The sequence below is a fragment of the Lactuca virosa genome, chromosome 4 (genome assembly GCF_052849685.1).
Source record: "Lactuca virosa cultivar CGN04683 chromosome 4, Lactuca_virosa_CGN04683_v6, whole genome shotgun sequence".
Taxonomy (NCBI): Eukaryota; Viridiplantae; Streptophyta; class Magnoliopsida; order Asterales; family Asteraceae; genus Lactuca; species Lactuca virosa.
The window spans coordinates 279,362,285-279,378,546 of NC_136429.1; the positions used below are offsets into that span (position 1 = coordinate 279,362,285).

At 36.3% G+C, this 16,262-nt stretch overlaps 1 protein-coding gene across 2 annotated transcripts; it reads right to left on the minus strand.

The window, feature by feature from the left end:
• Positions 1–9,253: 9,253 nt before the first annotated feature.
• On the minus strand, positions 9,254–12,628 carry LOC145108312 (aminopeptidase M1-like). Of its 2 annotated transcripts, none has more exons than XR_013708185.1 (8): positions 12,277–12,628; positions 12,044–12,191; positions 11,425–11,529; positions 11,195–11,316; positions 10,976–11,073; positions 10,804–10,873; positions 9,552–10,132; positions 9,254–9,461 (listed from the first exon to the last, which is right to left on the minus strand). XR_013708185.1 is itself a non-coding variant. In XM_079045331.1 (8 exons), exons 3-7 carry the CDS (start codon positions 11,435–11,437, stop codon positions 10,124–10,126), a joined length of 312 nt encoding a protein of 103 aa, XP_078901457.1. In that variant the 5' UTR covers positions 11,438–11,529; positions 12,044–12,167; positions 12,277–12,625; the 3' UTR covers positions 9,254–9,461; positions 9,552–10,123. The 2 variants fall into 2 exon arrangements, 1 of the variants encoding a protein (XP_078901457.1); XM_079045331.1 differs by having other exon boundaries at positions 12,044–12,167; positions 12,277–12,625.
• Positions 12,629–16,262: the final 3,634 nt, after the last annotated feature.

Sequence of the window (16,262 nt, forward strand, 5' to 3'; positions counted from 1 at the left end):
TACTATTACTAGAACGATGAAACATACAATGAGTCAGTTCATACATGAGTCAATACATACTATAATGAGAAACAAACATGAAACAGAGTGATGAGAAACAAACATACAGGCTAGACAGAGAAAGAACACACAATACAACTAGCACACAATTCACATAACATTTACATAAATACATTTATGTGAGCCATTAAACAGGGCATGGCACTACCTGCCATGACTGTTTTTGTATCAGAATCTCCTTAATTGGGGAGCGTATGAGTTTGTGTATAGATCTATACTGGATTGACTATCCTACACCTTTCTGTTCGCTACAGTGGGACTTGCAAGTCTACGGGTGCCAAACGTCATTTTTGTGGCATCTTACATTGTCACTTTACTATTGAGTCGGTAGCAAGATACAGGCCGATCACATGTTACCTTAAAATATACAATTAACTTAAGGTAGTTAGTACAGCAGTAGTTTCATAATACTACATTAAAGTACTATAACATTTTCCCTTTACATTTTACTTTGTGATTTCACACAATAAACAATAATGTAAAAACTATATTTTTGGTTAATGATAGTCGGATTTGGGAAAATACTCACTTTTACAAAGGATACACACACAGACACTAGATGCCTTGGTAGAAGGCTACTTTTAGTAGGAAACATAGGGTTTTCTAGGATAGTTCAAACAAATACAAAATTGTTACAAACACACAGTACATCTGACAAAACATCTTACAAATGCTTTCATACAAACACATACACTAATATACTTATGAACTCACCAGCTCTAAAGCTGATAAACTCTTTCAAAATAACTTGTATTCTCAGGTCACCAGTAGACAGGTACCGGAGCCAGGTTTTGAGAAGATGGAGCTCGTTCAAGACCCATTTTATATTTTGATATATATATTGTTATGGTGTCTTTAAAACTTAACGGAACACACTTGTATGAAATTATATTATTAATGCAATGGATGATGTTGTTGCTTGTTTACTACTTGCATTGTTGTGATACTGTACATGACGTCCTCCACCCCAGAACGTTTCCGCCGTTCATTTGGTTTTGAGGGTGTGACATTGGATTATCCAATAGAAGTTGAGATTGCAGATTGATGTGAATTATGAGCATTTGATTTGGCTTGCAGAATTAAAGAACACAAAGAACACGGTGATTTGGGTGTCTAAGAGATGTATCCGATCATGAAAGGTGTTACAAAAAAGTATAAGATAAATCTAGACAAATAAATAGCTCACACTAACACTCTCAATGTTACATCTCTCAAGCACACCTCTACAAGTGGTATGAAACCCACTTTATATAGATGTGTTTACATGTCACTTTCTCTCTCTCTCTCTATCTATCTATCTATCTATCTATCTATCTATCTCTCATGTCACAAGGCTACTCTACCATATGTAAGTGGGTCTACATGAGTCAAACCATTACAAAGTCATACATGGATAACTTTGTACCCCAACATTCTCCCCTCAAAGTTAGGAATGGATGACCCGCTTCAAATCCTCGAAAATCGAGCAAGTTCACGAACCAAGCCTCAAGCGTGACACATGTAGAAATGAACTTCAAATCTTCAATTCTTCAATGACTTTCCAATCCGGGTTCTAGAGTGTGAGGCCATACAAACCGAGCACCAAAAGTTAATTAGGAGTATCCAAATTTCCACAAGATTACCCAAAAGTTGAGCACAAAAGCACACCCCAAAAATCTTCAATAAGTCCAAACTCATCATGAACTGGGAAAACCCAAATCACTTCCGAATCTCCAATCAAATCACTTCATAAACTTCGTTGCTCAACTTTTTATAATCGAAAAATGATTATAAAACCAAAAAGGAAAGAGAAAGCGTTCAATTCGGAATTTTTCTATCCAAAACTCTCCCTTAACACATGGCGTAGACATTTTGCAAAAATCCGGAAAATCCAAAAATATTGCAATTTTCGAACTTGAATTAATCACGATCGCCTTTGACAAAATTTCACAAATTTGGGTAAAAATTGTCAATTTCGAATTTTGTAGTGACCCGGTGCGCCCAAAACAGCCTAAGATGTGAAACTCTGCCCTATTTGTGAAACTGGGCATAAAGTGTTAATTCGCATTAACTGCAAGGGTCTGTTTCGAAAATCTTGCAATTTCTCATAATTTTCAGCCCAATGTCGAAGTTGGGTAAATTTTGTCAATACTTCGAAACTTCAGGGATTCAATGCGAAACTTCTTCATTATTCATAAATTTTGGCAACATTTCAAAGTTGGGTAACAATCGTTAATTCGTTTAAAGAATAAGGACCATTTTCAAAAATGTCTTTATCTTCCCAAATTCACCAGATGCATATGACGAAGGTATTGAATCAGCCTTCGTTATCCAGCTTATAATGACCTTCGCTTTTCATCTAAATGACCCTTGACAACGAACCATGTACGGGTCCTCGACAATGAAGCGTGGCTAAGGATTCTCGACATCAAACCCAAATCAACACTCGACATCGGTACTTGGCAAAGGATCATCGATATCGAGGCATGTACAGACTTCGCTTTTAGATGTAAGGAACCCTTCAATTTCAATTCCACAATCGTTCGACCCTTCGAAATTGACATAACCAGGCTTTGAAATCCAACTGGCGACCATCGACATCGATACCCAAGGCTTCGATTATTGACTCCAAAATCATTAATTCGTCACATTGATGACTCCAAGCCTTCGTTCTTTGACTCCAAAATCGACATCAATACTTCCCATTCCAACCCTTCAAAATCAAAACCCAATTTCGAATTTGATTCCAAACCATTCGATATCAGGAAACAAACTTTCGGTTTCTAAAATACATTCATGTGTAGAACAAAAACTCATTGTTCCCAACTCGTTATCATTCAAACCAGTCGACCCAAAATTGAAGTCCTTCGCTTGCAGATTAGCAACACACGATTCGACCTCGTAGATATGTAAAGGACCTCGACCTCGATTATACAACATAAACCTTCGAAGTCGACTCAACAATCAACCATTCAAACTTGATCCCAAGTTGATTCCAATACACATTCGACATCCAAACCAACAGTCTTCGACATCAAGAACTTCAACAAAATTAGACCTCAAATCAATCTTGACTTCGACATCCATAGCCCAAATACAACTTGTATTAACCAATTTTATCCTCCAATTCATAGAATCACCACATAAAAATTGAATTTGACTTTTTTCTGGGTTTGACTTTTCGAAGTCAAAGATCAACAAACATCAAATTGATGATTCTAATACCAAATTTCAGATAAAAAACGTGTTTAACCAACTGTTCTTCACCTCCTTAAAGTGTTCTTGATCAATTTCATCAAAATCAAAAATTTAATTTTCGATTTCTTAGTTTTGATTTGATCATATTCGATTTTTGTGATAAAACTCAATACATAGAATTGATTCACAAGTCCATCTCAACAATCAAAACTCGTCGATTGTTAAGAATGATGAGAAGAAAACGAGACTCAAGAACTTGGAAACAAAATATGAGTTATGAACATAAGAACATAAGAACATAAGAACGTACAACCATCTTAAGCACACAAAAAAAACTACGCAAGCTGTGATCAGTGAATAGAAAGATTCGAACTGATTTGGGTGAGGCTTTGGGATTATATCAATTTATTATCGGATCACAAGAAAATGTATGGACTCAAAATTGTTTGTGAACAATAATGGACATCGAATTTGGGCTCAAGATATTGATCAGTCGAATCAAACGATTTTGGCTCAAAATGAATTCAAATATGAACAGTATCAAATTCCAAAAATGAATCAAAATGATTTTTGGATAAAATCTTGATTTAAACAAACAATTTCAATTGAGAATCAAATCGAACAAAAGAATAGGATTGGATCGGGGCTTGATCAATGAAAAAATTATTAGATCATAACAAATGGGTTTTTCAAAAAAGAATTTGATCCAATGAGTCAAAATGATCAAAAAAATCAAGAACGCAAGCACAAATCAAAGAGATTTAGAGAGATCATCAAGAAACTCACCATAAACCTTCCAATTGTGTTGAATGTAGCCAAATCGAGAACCGTTTCTTCAAAAAATCGCTTTGATCTTCGATGATCCGCTCTGAAACCAATTGATGTGAATTATGAGCATTTGATTTGGCTTACGGAATTAAAGAACACAAAGAACACGGTGATTTGGGTGTCTAAGAGATGTATTCGATCGTGAAAGGTGTTACAAAAAAAAGTATAAGCTAGATCTAGACAAATAAATAGCTCACTCTAACACTCTCAATGTTACATCTCTCAAGCACACCTCTACAAGTAGTATGAAACCCACTTTATATAGAGGTGTTTACATGTCACTCTCTCTCTATCTCTCATGTCACAAGGCTACTCTACCAAATGCAAGTGGGTCTACATGATTCAAACCATTACAAATTCATATATGGATAACTTTGCACCCCAACACGGATGACCGTCCGGTACGAGTGTCGAGGGTTCATCGGGGATGCACTTTGGATTTATTCAGTGAGCAGTATCCGATTGATTTGGTTCCGATTCCCCTGTGCGAGATCAAGGTCATTGTGGAGATGGATTGGTTGAGCCCTAATGGGTCGATGATTGATTGTGGGCTTTAGTTGGTACGTTTTCGGACCCCAAGTCGGGGAGAATTGGTGATCTGCTATGAGGGTGCTCAGCGTGGGTCGACTCTATGTTTGGAAGCAAGAGCCAGGCGTTATTTTCAGCAGGGATGTTCTGGGTTTGCGTCCTATGTGATGGATACCCGGGAGAAGTTTGAGATGACCATAGATGATGTACCGATTGTTTGGGAATACCCGGATGTGTTCCCGGAGGACTTTCTAGGAATGCCTCTGGAGAGACATGTGGAGTTTCGGATTGACTTGGTTCTAGGTGCGGCTCCGATAGCCAAAGCACCTTATCGATTAGCACCTCCAGAGATGCAGGAGTTGTCTACGCACCTGCAGGAGCTGCTAGAAAAGGTATTTATTCGGCTGAGTAGTTCACCATCAGGAGCATCGATTTTATTTGTGAAGAAAAAGGATGGGACGCATCGGATGTGTATTGACTATTGGGAGCTGAATAAGCTAACGGTGAAGAACCATTACCCGCTTTCAAGGATCGACGATTTATTTGATCAGCTGCAGGGTACATCTTGGGTTTCCAAGATTGATTTGCATTCGGGTTATCACCAGTTGAGGTTCAAAGAGGAGGACATACAGAAGACGGCCTTCCAGACTCTCTATGGTCATTACGAGTTAGTGGTGATGCCTTTCGTGCTCACCAATGCTCCAACCACATTCATGGATCTCATGAATCGCGTATGCAGGCCCATGTTGGATCAGTTTGTGATTGTGTTTATTGATGACATCCTGGTCTATTCCAAGACTAAGGAGCAGCATGAGGAGCATCTTAGGGAGGTATTGGAGACTCTGAGGGGGAGAGGTTGTATGCAAGGTTCTCCAAGTGTGAGTTCTGGTTGCACAAGGTGCAGTTTCTGGGGCACCTTGTCAACCAAAGCGGCATTCTGGTCGATCCGGCCAAGGTCGAGGCGGCGATGAGGTGGGAGGTTTTTAGGTCTCCATCTGAGATTCAAATTTTCCTTGGATTGGAAGGTTACTATTGTAGATTAATTAGAGATTTCTCCAAGATAGTGGTTCCTTTGACTCGGTTGACGAAGAAGACTGTCACGTTTTGTTGGGGGGTTAAGCAGCAGGCAACCTTTGAGACTCTAAGATAGAGATTATGTGAGGCACCGATTCTTACCCTGCCAGAGGGTGTTGAGGACTTTGTGGTATATTGCGATGCTTCGATCACAGGCTTGGGTGCAATTTTGATGCAACGAGGTCATGTGATTGCTTACGCCTCGAGGCAGTTGAAGCCTCATGAGGTGAATTACCCTACGCACGATTTGGAGTTAGGGGCGGTGGTGTTTACCCTCTAGATTTGGCGACATTACCTCTATGGGGTCCACTGTACTATCTATACGGATCACAAGAGCGTGGGGTATTTTATAAATCAGTCGAATCTGAACATGATGTAGCGTAGGTGGTTGGATGTGGTAAAGGATTACAATTGTGAGATTCCTTATCACCCGGGGAAGGCCAACGTGGTGGCCGATGCTCTCAGCCGCAAGGCGGTCACAGCTCCGATTAGGCATTTATGTTTGAGCATGACAATGATTACCCCACTATTAGAGCAGATTTGAGAAGCTCATGTTGAGGCTATGAAGGAAGAGCACCGGAAGAGTGAGCGCATAGTCGGTCAGGTGGCTTCCTTCGAGGTATAAAGTTTGAAACTTGTTCGTTCTATGGCTAGATTTATCTTTGGGGAAGAATTTAGCATATTTTGGTCCAATGGATGAACTCTTATGAGTAAATGCTAGTCCTGATGTTATGAGATGTCCATTTTGTTGTTTTGAGGTCCAGTGAACCATAAAGCTTGTATCTTGGTGGTTGTAGATCAACCGTGCATGAGTTAATGACCACTTAATGGAATTAGAGTGTTAAATCCATGACTTGAGACCAATTAAGACATGCAAGGGGTTAAAGTTTCCAACTTTATTGTTTAGGACGTCTTAACGAGGCTAGATCTGAATTTGGACGTTAGGTCTTAACTGGTTAAGACCTTAAAAAGGGTATTTGTCCATCTAGGGCGTTTACAGTTGTACACTGAGCTTACGCACCTAGGGTCCCCATCCAGTGAAGCCTCCAAGTACGTCGGGCGGTATGCTTAGCGTACTCACATAAGGGGGGTTTTGGGCTTTTAGTTTCGGGTCATCTTGGGCTTTAGGGTTTTGGGCCCTTGTTGGACCACAAGTTATTCTGAGTTGGGCCTTTATGGATTTGGGCACATATTGGACTTGGAATGTTTTTTTGGACTTTTAGGCTAGTTTGGATTTGGGCCTTGGTAAGATATGCGCAATAAGGGGAGGGAAAGGCAACCATTTTCCCTTAAAGCCGAGATTTAGGGTTTGGACTATCGGGTTGGGTTATTGACCTAATTTCTAATTAGGGTTTTATTACTTGTGATTTAGTGAGAGGATTTCACGAGTCAGCAACTCGAGTGTGATTTGATATCTTCAGTCTGAGGTGAGGTTCCTTCACTATATCAGTTGGTCGAAGGCACCAATGCCGGCCCACTAGATTATGTTTGTAGGATGATGATTATCTTCGTGACAATTACATGTTATGCATGTATATGCTTGATGTTTCTGTGACTCTTATTGTTATTATTATATGCTAGTTGTAGGGGTGAAATAGACCCAATACGGGTTGAAAGAGACCGAAGGGGTTGGAAGATACCCAGTACCGGTTGAAAGAGACCGATGTGGTTGAAATATACCTAGTACCGGTTGAAAGAGGCCGAATGGGTTAAAACATACTCAATATTGGTTGAAAGAGACCGCAGGGGTTGAAATAGACTCAGTTATGCTTTGACTGTTATGTATGTATGTTATGGGGTATTTTGGGGGATTTCAGTCAGATTTGTACTTACAGTTTTCAGTTTATGTTTCAGGTACCTCCAACTCGAAAGGGAATGGTCTGGTTTGATCGCACCGCATCTACCCATGTTTTTCCGCAATTACTTGAATTCTGGGATTTGTACTCTAAATTAATTTTCAATATGATACACTTTTTATTATTTTGTCATGACTATTAGATGTTTGAAATGAAAATTTTTATCTAGAAATTTTAGGATGTTACATTTTTCATGTACACATTTGATCATTTAACTTGTTAAATTAAATGTGTTACATACTACCATTGTCACATGCTATCTCAGATGACAATGATAACATGTAAATACATATAACAAATTAAATGGTTAATTGTGTACATAAAGAAAAAGTTGCTTAAAGTGTGAATAACTTTCTTTCTACAATTCTTTTAAGAATTTTTACAATTTATTACAATATTTTTAAGATATTTTTTTCTTATAAGTTTCTAATACAACGTTTTAAACTTCGTTTATAATTTTTTTAACTTTGATACTTTTATATAACTTTCATCATGTGATTAATTAAATCTGGACACGGTTGATTACGTCTTTATCTACTCCGGGTCAATTAGTTTAGTTTTAAATAGGCAAATCCTAATGATATTACAATATATACTATTGTGAAATGATCATTATATTGAATTCATAAAAAAAAATTGCAATATATAAGTCAAAAGCACATCAAAAGCACCTTATAATGAAACACCAAATTAGATAAATTTCTTTGTTTTATTTGCAGTGGAGAGTAGATGCATTATTAGAAAAAAATTACCATAATCAAGAAATTAAAATAACCATTTATATTCTAATTATAGTCGAGAGAGGGATAGGGATGCTAATTAGGTCAAAAACTAACGGTTAACATTGTCATTCTAACAACACAAATAATATAAAAAGAAAGTAAGAATAGCACACAGAAAAACAAAAATAAAATGAAATAAAAACATACACAATGTATAGAATAATGAGAAAGTTAATTCAGATGACATGTTGACATTGAGATGGATTATGTTTAATTGATATTTAGATGGATTAGACTTTATTATTGTCTCACATTGATGTTGAATAGATATGAAGTCCTATTGTCATCAAACTCTTTGATGGGAAAAATAAAACATTTTTCTTAATTCTTAATTATATATTTTATTAAATTTTGTAGAATTTAATACATTGTAGAATATTTTTTGAAAAAGTTTGCATGAAAAATGATGATGTGTATACTCTAAAAAGTCAAGGATATGGAACAAACACTACAAAAACAAAATGCCAATTAGTGACGAAAACGAAATGGTCACTAACAATTGAAGGAGTCGTCACTATATCATTTAGTGACCAAACTTTTGGTCGTCACTTGTGGTCACTATAGGTCCGTCACAAAAACTGATTAGTGACCAAAATATAAAAGTGGTCACTAAATAGTGACCAAAATATAATGGTCACTAAATCTATGACGACGGGTTTCGTCATTAAATGTTGTCACTAATATAATAGAAAGTCGTCACTGGTTTATTTAATCAGTGACCATAAAAAGTTGTCACTCTCATCTGATTTGTGACCATAGAAAGTCGTCACTAGCTTATCCAACTAGTGACCATAAAAAGTCGTCACTAATTTATCCGATTCGTTACGAAAAAAAGGTCACTATTTTTTGTTGCAATTTCTTGTATTTAACCAATTTAAGTAACTTTAAGCGAACCTACAATATACAATACTGAAATGGCTAGAGCATCATATGAATCTTAGAACAAAGTTAAGAACAACAACCACCAAAATAGATTTCCAAAAACAGTAAGTTTTCCAATTCTAACCAACTTACTCATTTTATAAACTGTACACAAATAATAGTTACAAAAGAATGTGATATAGCTCGTTATCAAGCCCTTTTGTTTGGAGGCCTTGTGACTAGCTTCCTCTAAGGCCATTTTAATTGATTTTTGCATCTCTAACTGCCTACTTGCCTACAAAACAAAGACATCAATTAGGTTTTTTCGTTTAATGAGAAGGGCATTCTTGTCTTTTGCACATGAAATGGTGGGGGTGGGGGTTACCTCGATTTTTGCTTGATAAGACGCAAATTCAGTGAAATCTTTTCTCCTTCATCACTAGTATTTTGGTCATCATCAATTTGGAAACTTTTAACCCTTATTTGAAACTCATACATAACACCCTCCACAATGCTTGAACATCTTTATTTAACAAAAAACCATATATGTGTTACCTGTAGGCAATGAAGGAGGTTCAAAGATCCCTCTTTCCTGTATCTTATCCCGTACACCTGTCCTATTATTTTCAATATAATCTTCAAGCAATTTAACCCTGTTTGTTAATTCCTCTTTTACCCTTTGGGTCTCCATCAATTTAAATCTTGAATTTTCACTATCCAGAACAACACCCTGAACGAGCCTCTCTAACACTGGGACCAGTCCTGCCACGTCAACAGCAGATTTCTTGACTCCAGAATACTCCTCACCTCCAAACTTCTGAATAATGCTCTGTAACCCTAAAGATAACTCCCCCTTCAAATGCTCAACTTCTAGGGTTTGTTTTGAGACAAGATCCTCTTCTGAATAGTTGCATCCTTTTGCTTTCCATCCTCTTTGATCTCACCACGAAGCCCCCATTACTTAACCTGAATGTGAAAAACAAAAAAATGTGTATCAATGTATCATACCAATTACTTATCACAAGAGTATAATTTATAAGCTTCAAATTACATTTCCTTATATAAAACTAATATGCTGGGAACTACCCCTCCAGAACCTTTAATACACTCAAGGGGAAATGAAACACACCCATTTTTACCTTTTATGCACTTAAGGGTTAATCAAGAAGCCATTAGAACAAACAGTGAAATTCACCAAATTTGCTTCAATGGTAGATCCATTTTCAAGCTAAACACCAGTGACATTTCCATAAGGACCAGATTCCAAGCTTTTTATAGAAGCACCATGCAAATGAAACATCATGTCAACAATTTAAGCATGTGTTGGTGTGGGGTAAGAGGGAGAACCCTCATGTGTTGGGTCAGCGAAGAATTGAACAACCTTGACAAAAGATGATTTTCTGGAAATATGACTTATTGTTTGGATAAACGAGTTTTAGTTATGTGTTATACTGAATATTTTTGTATAAAATAAAATATTTTAAGGTGATACATCATCTGCGCCAGAAAATGATTACCTAATACTCGTCTAAAATCAAGTACACCTTTTAACAAATCACAATTAGGTCTTAGATATAGAAAATAACATCAAACAAAACATAAATATTCATTATATCAAAAAAGAAAAATTGAAGTACCTTACAGAAGTTGAAGACCAAATTTAGTTCACATATATTACTGAAGAAGTGATCGAGTATTATAATGAAACTGTACACCACAAACAAGAAACCAAGTAAACAACTGAAGAAAATAAATTAAACCCAATAGTATGCATATAAATCATTAATAGTAAGAGTTAAAAAAACTAACTCTGCAGAGTACTGGAAAAGGTTGATGAAGAACATCTTAATGTTGTCCAGCAATGTGTTATCAGCATCAGCCACAATTCTTGCAACTTTAGAGCTAACCTGTGATAGCCAAAAGAAATACAAGCATCAAAAAAACATGAATGCCCTCTTCATCTTCATACTGAAAATAATAAAGACTAAAACAAGTATTGACAAGGGTAGACTAGTCATTAGTCATTACACTGATTAATTTTGACAACACTGTATAATCAGGTTCCTCTCTGTAAGCACCCATCAATGTAAGCAAAGAAGATAAAGGCAACTGGCCAGCCATAGACAATGCAAACGAGTCATCTAGAATTCCTGTCAGTAGAAACAAAAGATTATAATAATTAAAAATATATATTATTTTTACAAAGTTTAGTTTCTAAATAAAGTTGAGGATAATAATAATAAAATAGCAAAGATTACCATATCGATCCATGGCAGATAACTTTTTACTTTCAATGGCAGATCGTAATTTCCACTAACAGTAACTAGTTATCAGCTGCCATATCATGGGCCATGACCATGTGCCTGAACAACAAGAATGTACACCACAAACAAGAAACCAAGTAAACAACTGAAGAAAATAGTAATGATTAAAGAAAGAAGCACCAAAAGGTTACTTGTGCCATTTGTATGTATCATCAATCATGTCAAGCACATACAAATCATTCGTTTATTGCAGTACCAATGTCGCCCTAATCACGCACACTCAGTTTATCAAAAATACGATCCAGTTCCAATGGATACTATGCCTATTCAACATTTTGTTGATTTTTATAGTTCATTTGATGTTTGAACATGCAAACATTTTGTTCACATAGAACTACAAATGTGAATCAGATGCCCATCTTCCCAAGATTTTAAATTGAGGCTTTCTTCACAGATACAGTAATCTGCAATCTCTTTACCCAATGAATTATATCTATAACATGGTAAGAAACTTGACTAATGCACAATTAGGATGAGTTTGTTACACCTGGACTAAGTAAAACAAATTGGAGAGAGAGAGAGAGAGAGAGAGAGAGAGAGAGAGAGAGCTCACCAATTATGAACAGCTGGAGATAGATATACTCAAAATGCACTCCCAGTTCATGTAAGCATTTCATCGAACAGCTGTTGTGCACATTCTATTGAATGGGGGAGAAGATGAACCGTGTCCCTAGATGCTGATCATAAGAACATACATTCAACTGTCCATGTAACCTTCTTTCAAAATCTCATCCAATCGATGAAATCACAATGGGAAAACCGATTGAGACAGAGAAAAGAAGATACCAGAGGATGTGGGGAAGGAGGTGGCGGCGCCAGTCGGTGGAAGACGTAGGGACAAACATTGTCGTAAGTAAGAAGTAAGGCTTTCGCCAGGACCATGATTTTTGATGAATTCTTCTCGGACTTTGTTGATAACGTGATGACTTGGGTATAGACAATGTTGGTCGCCGAACTTTCCATTCTCCGGATCCTTGAAAATCTCGTCTGACACAAAAACCCTACGTAGTAGAAATTGGATTTGGCGATGATGAATTGGAGATTGGGGAAGGTTTAGGGATTGCAGATGGTTGATGAGAACGACGGTGAAACGATGGGAGAGATTCGTTTGCATCCGTTTGTACGTGAAATGGTTTGCCTGTCTTGTATTGCCACTCGTATTTTAGGGTAAGTTACGTTTGTACCCTTATGGTTTGATGACATGTGTTGCCGTTAAAAGTAATTATATGTGGGTGATTTTTTAAGGTTATTTTGTGTCGCACCCCAAAACCGGAACGGCGGAAACGTTCGGGGGTGGAGGACGTCATGTACAGTATCACAACAAAGCATAGTAGTAAACAAGCAACAACATCATCCATTGCATTAATAATATAATTTCATACAAGTGTGTTCTGTGAAGTTTATAAGACACCAAAAATGTAAATAAAAAATAAGAGATGAGTCTTGAACGAGCTCCATCTTCTCAAAACCTGGCATCGGTACATGTCTACTGATGACCTGAGAATACAAGTTATTTTGAAAGAGTTTATCAGCTTTAAAGCTGGTGAGTTCATAAACATTTTAGTGTCATTGTTTGTATGAAAATGTTTGTAAGTACTTGATGTATAAGTTTGTAAATGTTTGTAAATGTTTGTATCTCCTAGAAAATCCTATATTTTCTACTAAACGTAGACTTCTACCAAGGCATCAAATGTTATGTATGTGTGTTTCTTTGTAAGATTGTATATTTTCCCAAATGTGACTATCATTAACCAAAAATATAGTTTTACATTATCTTTTATGTGAAAATATCACAATGTGAATGCAATGGGGAAATAATAAAGTACTGTAGTGTTGTATTATAGTAACTACTGTTGTACTTTCTACCTTAAACCAATTGATATTTAAGGTATGATGTGACCTGATTGTACCATACTATCGACTAATAACACGACGATGAAAGACGTCGGAAGAAATGACATTTGGCACCCGTAGACTTGCAAGTCCCACTGTAGCGAACAGCAAGGTGTAGGATAGTCAATCCAGTATAGATCTATACACAAATTCACGCTCTCCCTCTATGAGATTCTGGATATAAATCGAGCCATGACAGGTGATGCCATGCCCCGAAAGATGGCTCACATTTATGTTATTGTATACTTGTATATGTAATGTATGTACTAGCTGTATTGTATGTTCTCTCTGTCTAGTATGTATGTATGTTCTCTTAGTTTCTCATAATAGTATGTTCTCTTGTATAATGTATAGTATGTACTAGCTGTATTGTATTTCTCTCTGTCTAGTATGTATGTATGTTCTCTTAGTTTCTCATAATAGTATGTATTGACTCATATATGAACTGACTCTTTGTATGTTTCGTTGTTCTTGTAATAGTATTAGTAACTTCCTAAACTATACCTATTATAGTTTACTAGTAATGTTGTTTGTATGAATGAACATGATTGTATACCCTTGCTACCCAAAGGTATTGAATTGAATGAAGGAACTTTTATATCTATATACATATACATAATATATAACTAAGATTCAAACGACCTTCGGACAAACAACCGATATCCTAAGTCCACAACCGAACAAGGAACAGGGAGTAAGGTGAGTTATCAGTCCTAAGTCCTTTCAATCCTACTTATATAACTATATCTATATAGATACACATTTGACAAAATATAAGTTTAAAAGAGTTTAATAAAAGTATTAAGCATGTAAAAGAGTTTGTAAAACGATATGAAGTAGTTTGTTTGATAACACAGTTTGAAAAGTAAGAAAATCCACTTGTTTGGTAGTTATTAATCACATGTGATTGATATAATAACTATAATAGTTCAACTATCCCCCCCCCCCCATAAAAGCATTTAAAATCATTTAAAATGTTGATTAAGGGGTATGAACTCACCTGTAGTGAGTGGTTTGGATGAACGGATGGTATAGGATGCTAAGTGTCAAGTGAAGACTTGAGCACACACACGGATCCTATTTAACATATAATGACACATATATGCTTACAATTAGTGTTTAAACAACTAATTGTGTAAGTAAAGACACCCAAGGACATGGATAACACTTTGTTTCAAGTGCTAGAAGTACCAAAAGGGTTGCATCTAAGGGAAGTATGGCCTCTCATTGGAGTTTATGGCTAAAATGGATGCATCACATGAGTTTACGGTCAAGGGGTAAACCCCCATGAGTTTACGGCCGTAAACTCATGGTATTTTGTACCAAGTTGTGATATAAGGTCTTATAAGTCACAAAGAAGTGTTCGATGTTCAAGTCTAAGCCTTAGGAAGGAATGGGAGCACATATACACTAATTATTAGTGTTTACGGCCCAAGGTAATTGCCTTGGCCGTAAATGTCACACCCCGCTAAAGCGGAAACACGAGGCGTGGCAGTATAAAGGGTTTCATAGCAAAAGTTAAAAGACAACACCAACCATAGTATTAAAAATCATTACAATTTTACAATGGGTTTGAACAACTTTTAAAAGAAATTACAATGTAAATTGAAATACAACACATGCGAATGCTCCTAAAAGTGAAGTGTCCCTAAGTGTCACTTACTCGATGATTCCTGAAAAAGCATGTAAAACGAGCGTCAACTATAAAAATAGTTGGTGAGTACTCACAGATAAACAAAATAATATTGGTTCCATGAATTGAAATCAAAGTTTTGATAAAAGTTTCCAATAATAAAAGTATATTGTTAAAATGAGTAAATAAGTTTGTAAAAACAAAGTTCTTTGTCATCATGAGAGATAAAGTATGTTGCCCAAATAAGATGCAACATTCATATTCTCATGGAAGATAAAGTTCGTTACTCAAACGAGTAAACAAGTTTCATTGCTAAAATGAGCAATCAATTTCGTTGCTACAAGGAGCAAACAATTTCATTGCTAAAACATGTATATAAGTTTTCAGTAATAAAAGTTCGTTGTTGTAATGAGAAACAAAGTTCATTGCTATAATTAATAACAAGTTTATTGCTATAACGAGAAACGAGTTTGTATGTGTATGAGCAAACAATGAGTCTCAACCAAACCTATGACTGAAGCCCTATCAAGATCTATGCTTATCGTTCCATAGATGAATATGGTATCATGCACTCCAGCAATAGGGCGAGTGAGGAGTTGTCAATTCCTAATAGCGCTATCCATAATGACCATTGGCTCAAAGAGTTAATGGTTAGAGATAAGGGAAGGGCCTTAGTACGATAAGTTCTCATGTTCCGTGTTGCATAGACATACATAGAGAGACATAGCAATAAAATAGCAATCATGTTTGATACAAATCAATTTAAATACAACATTCAAAAAATAGTTTTTCGGGACATGCTTTTCCACCCCAAAACATAAAAACTGAAAATAGGGGAGTGCGTGAATACTCACAATATGCAAAATATAGCAATCAAGTTTATACGAGTCAACTAAATATAACGAACATAAATAGTTTAGAACATGCTTTTCCACCCCAAAACATAAAAACCGAAAATAGGGGAGTGCGTGAATACTCACAATATGCAAAATATAGCAATCAAGTTTATACGAGTCAACTAAATATAACGAACATAAATAGTTTAGGACATGCTTTTTCACCCCAAAACATAAAAACCGAAAATAGGGGGTGCGTGAATACTCACAATACATTTAGATGATGCAAATGGTGCCTTGAACTACGTTCCACGTGTACCACTACCGATTCCTACAATAATGGTATTCGCTAGTGAGTCTCTAATCGAAATCTAACACTAGTATACTTACTACTACAATAGAATTATGCC

Excerpts from the sequence above, each read along its gene's own strand:
- LOC145108312 (XM_079045331.1), bottom strand. Across the intron at positions 11,074-11,194 it reads TGTTGTCAAAATTAATCAGT|GTTAGCTCTAAAGTTGCAAG; the intron begins GTAATGACTAAT and ends TGGCTATCACAG. Across the intron at positions 10,874-10,975 it reads CTTTTCCAGTACTCTGCAGA|TTTCATTATAATACTCGATC; the intron begins GTTAGTTTTTTT and ends TGTGGTGTACAG.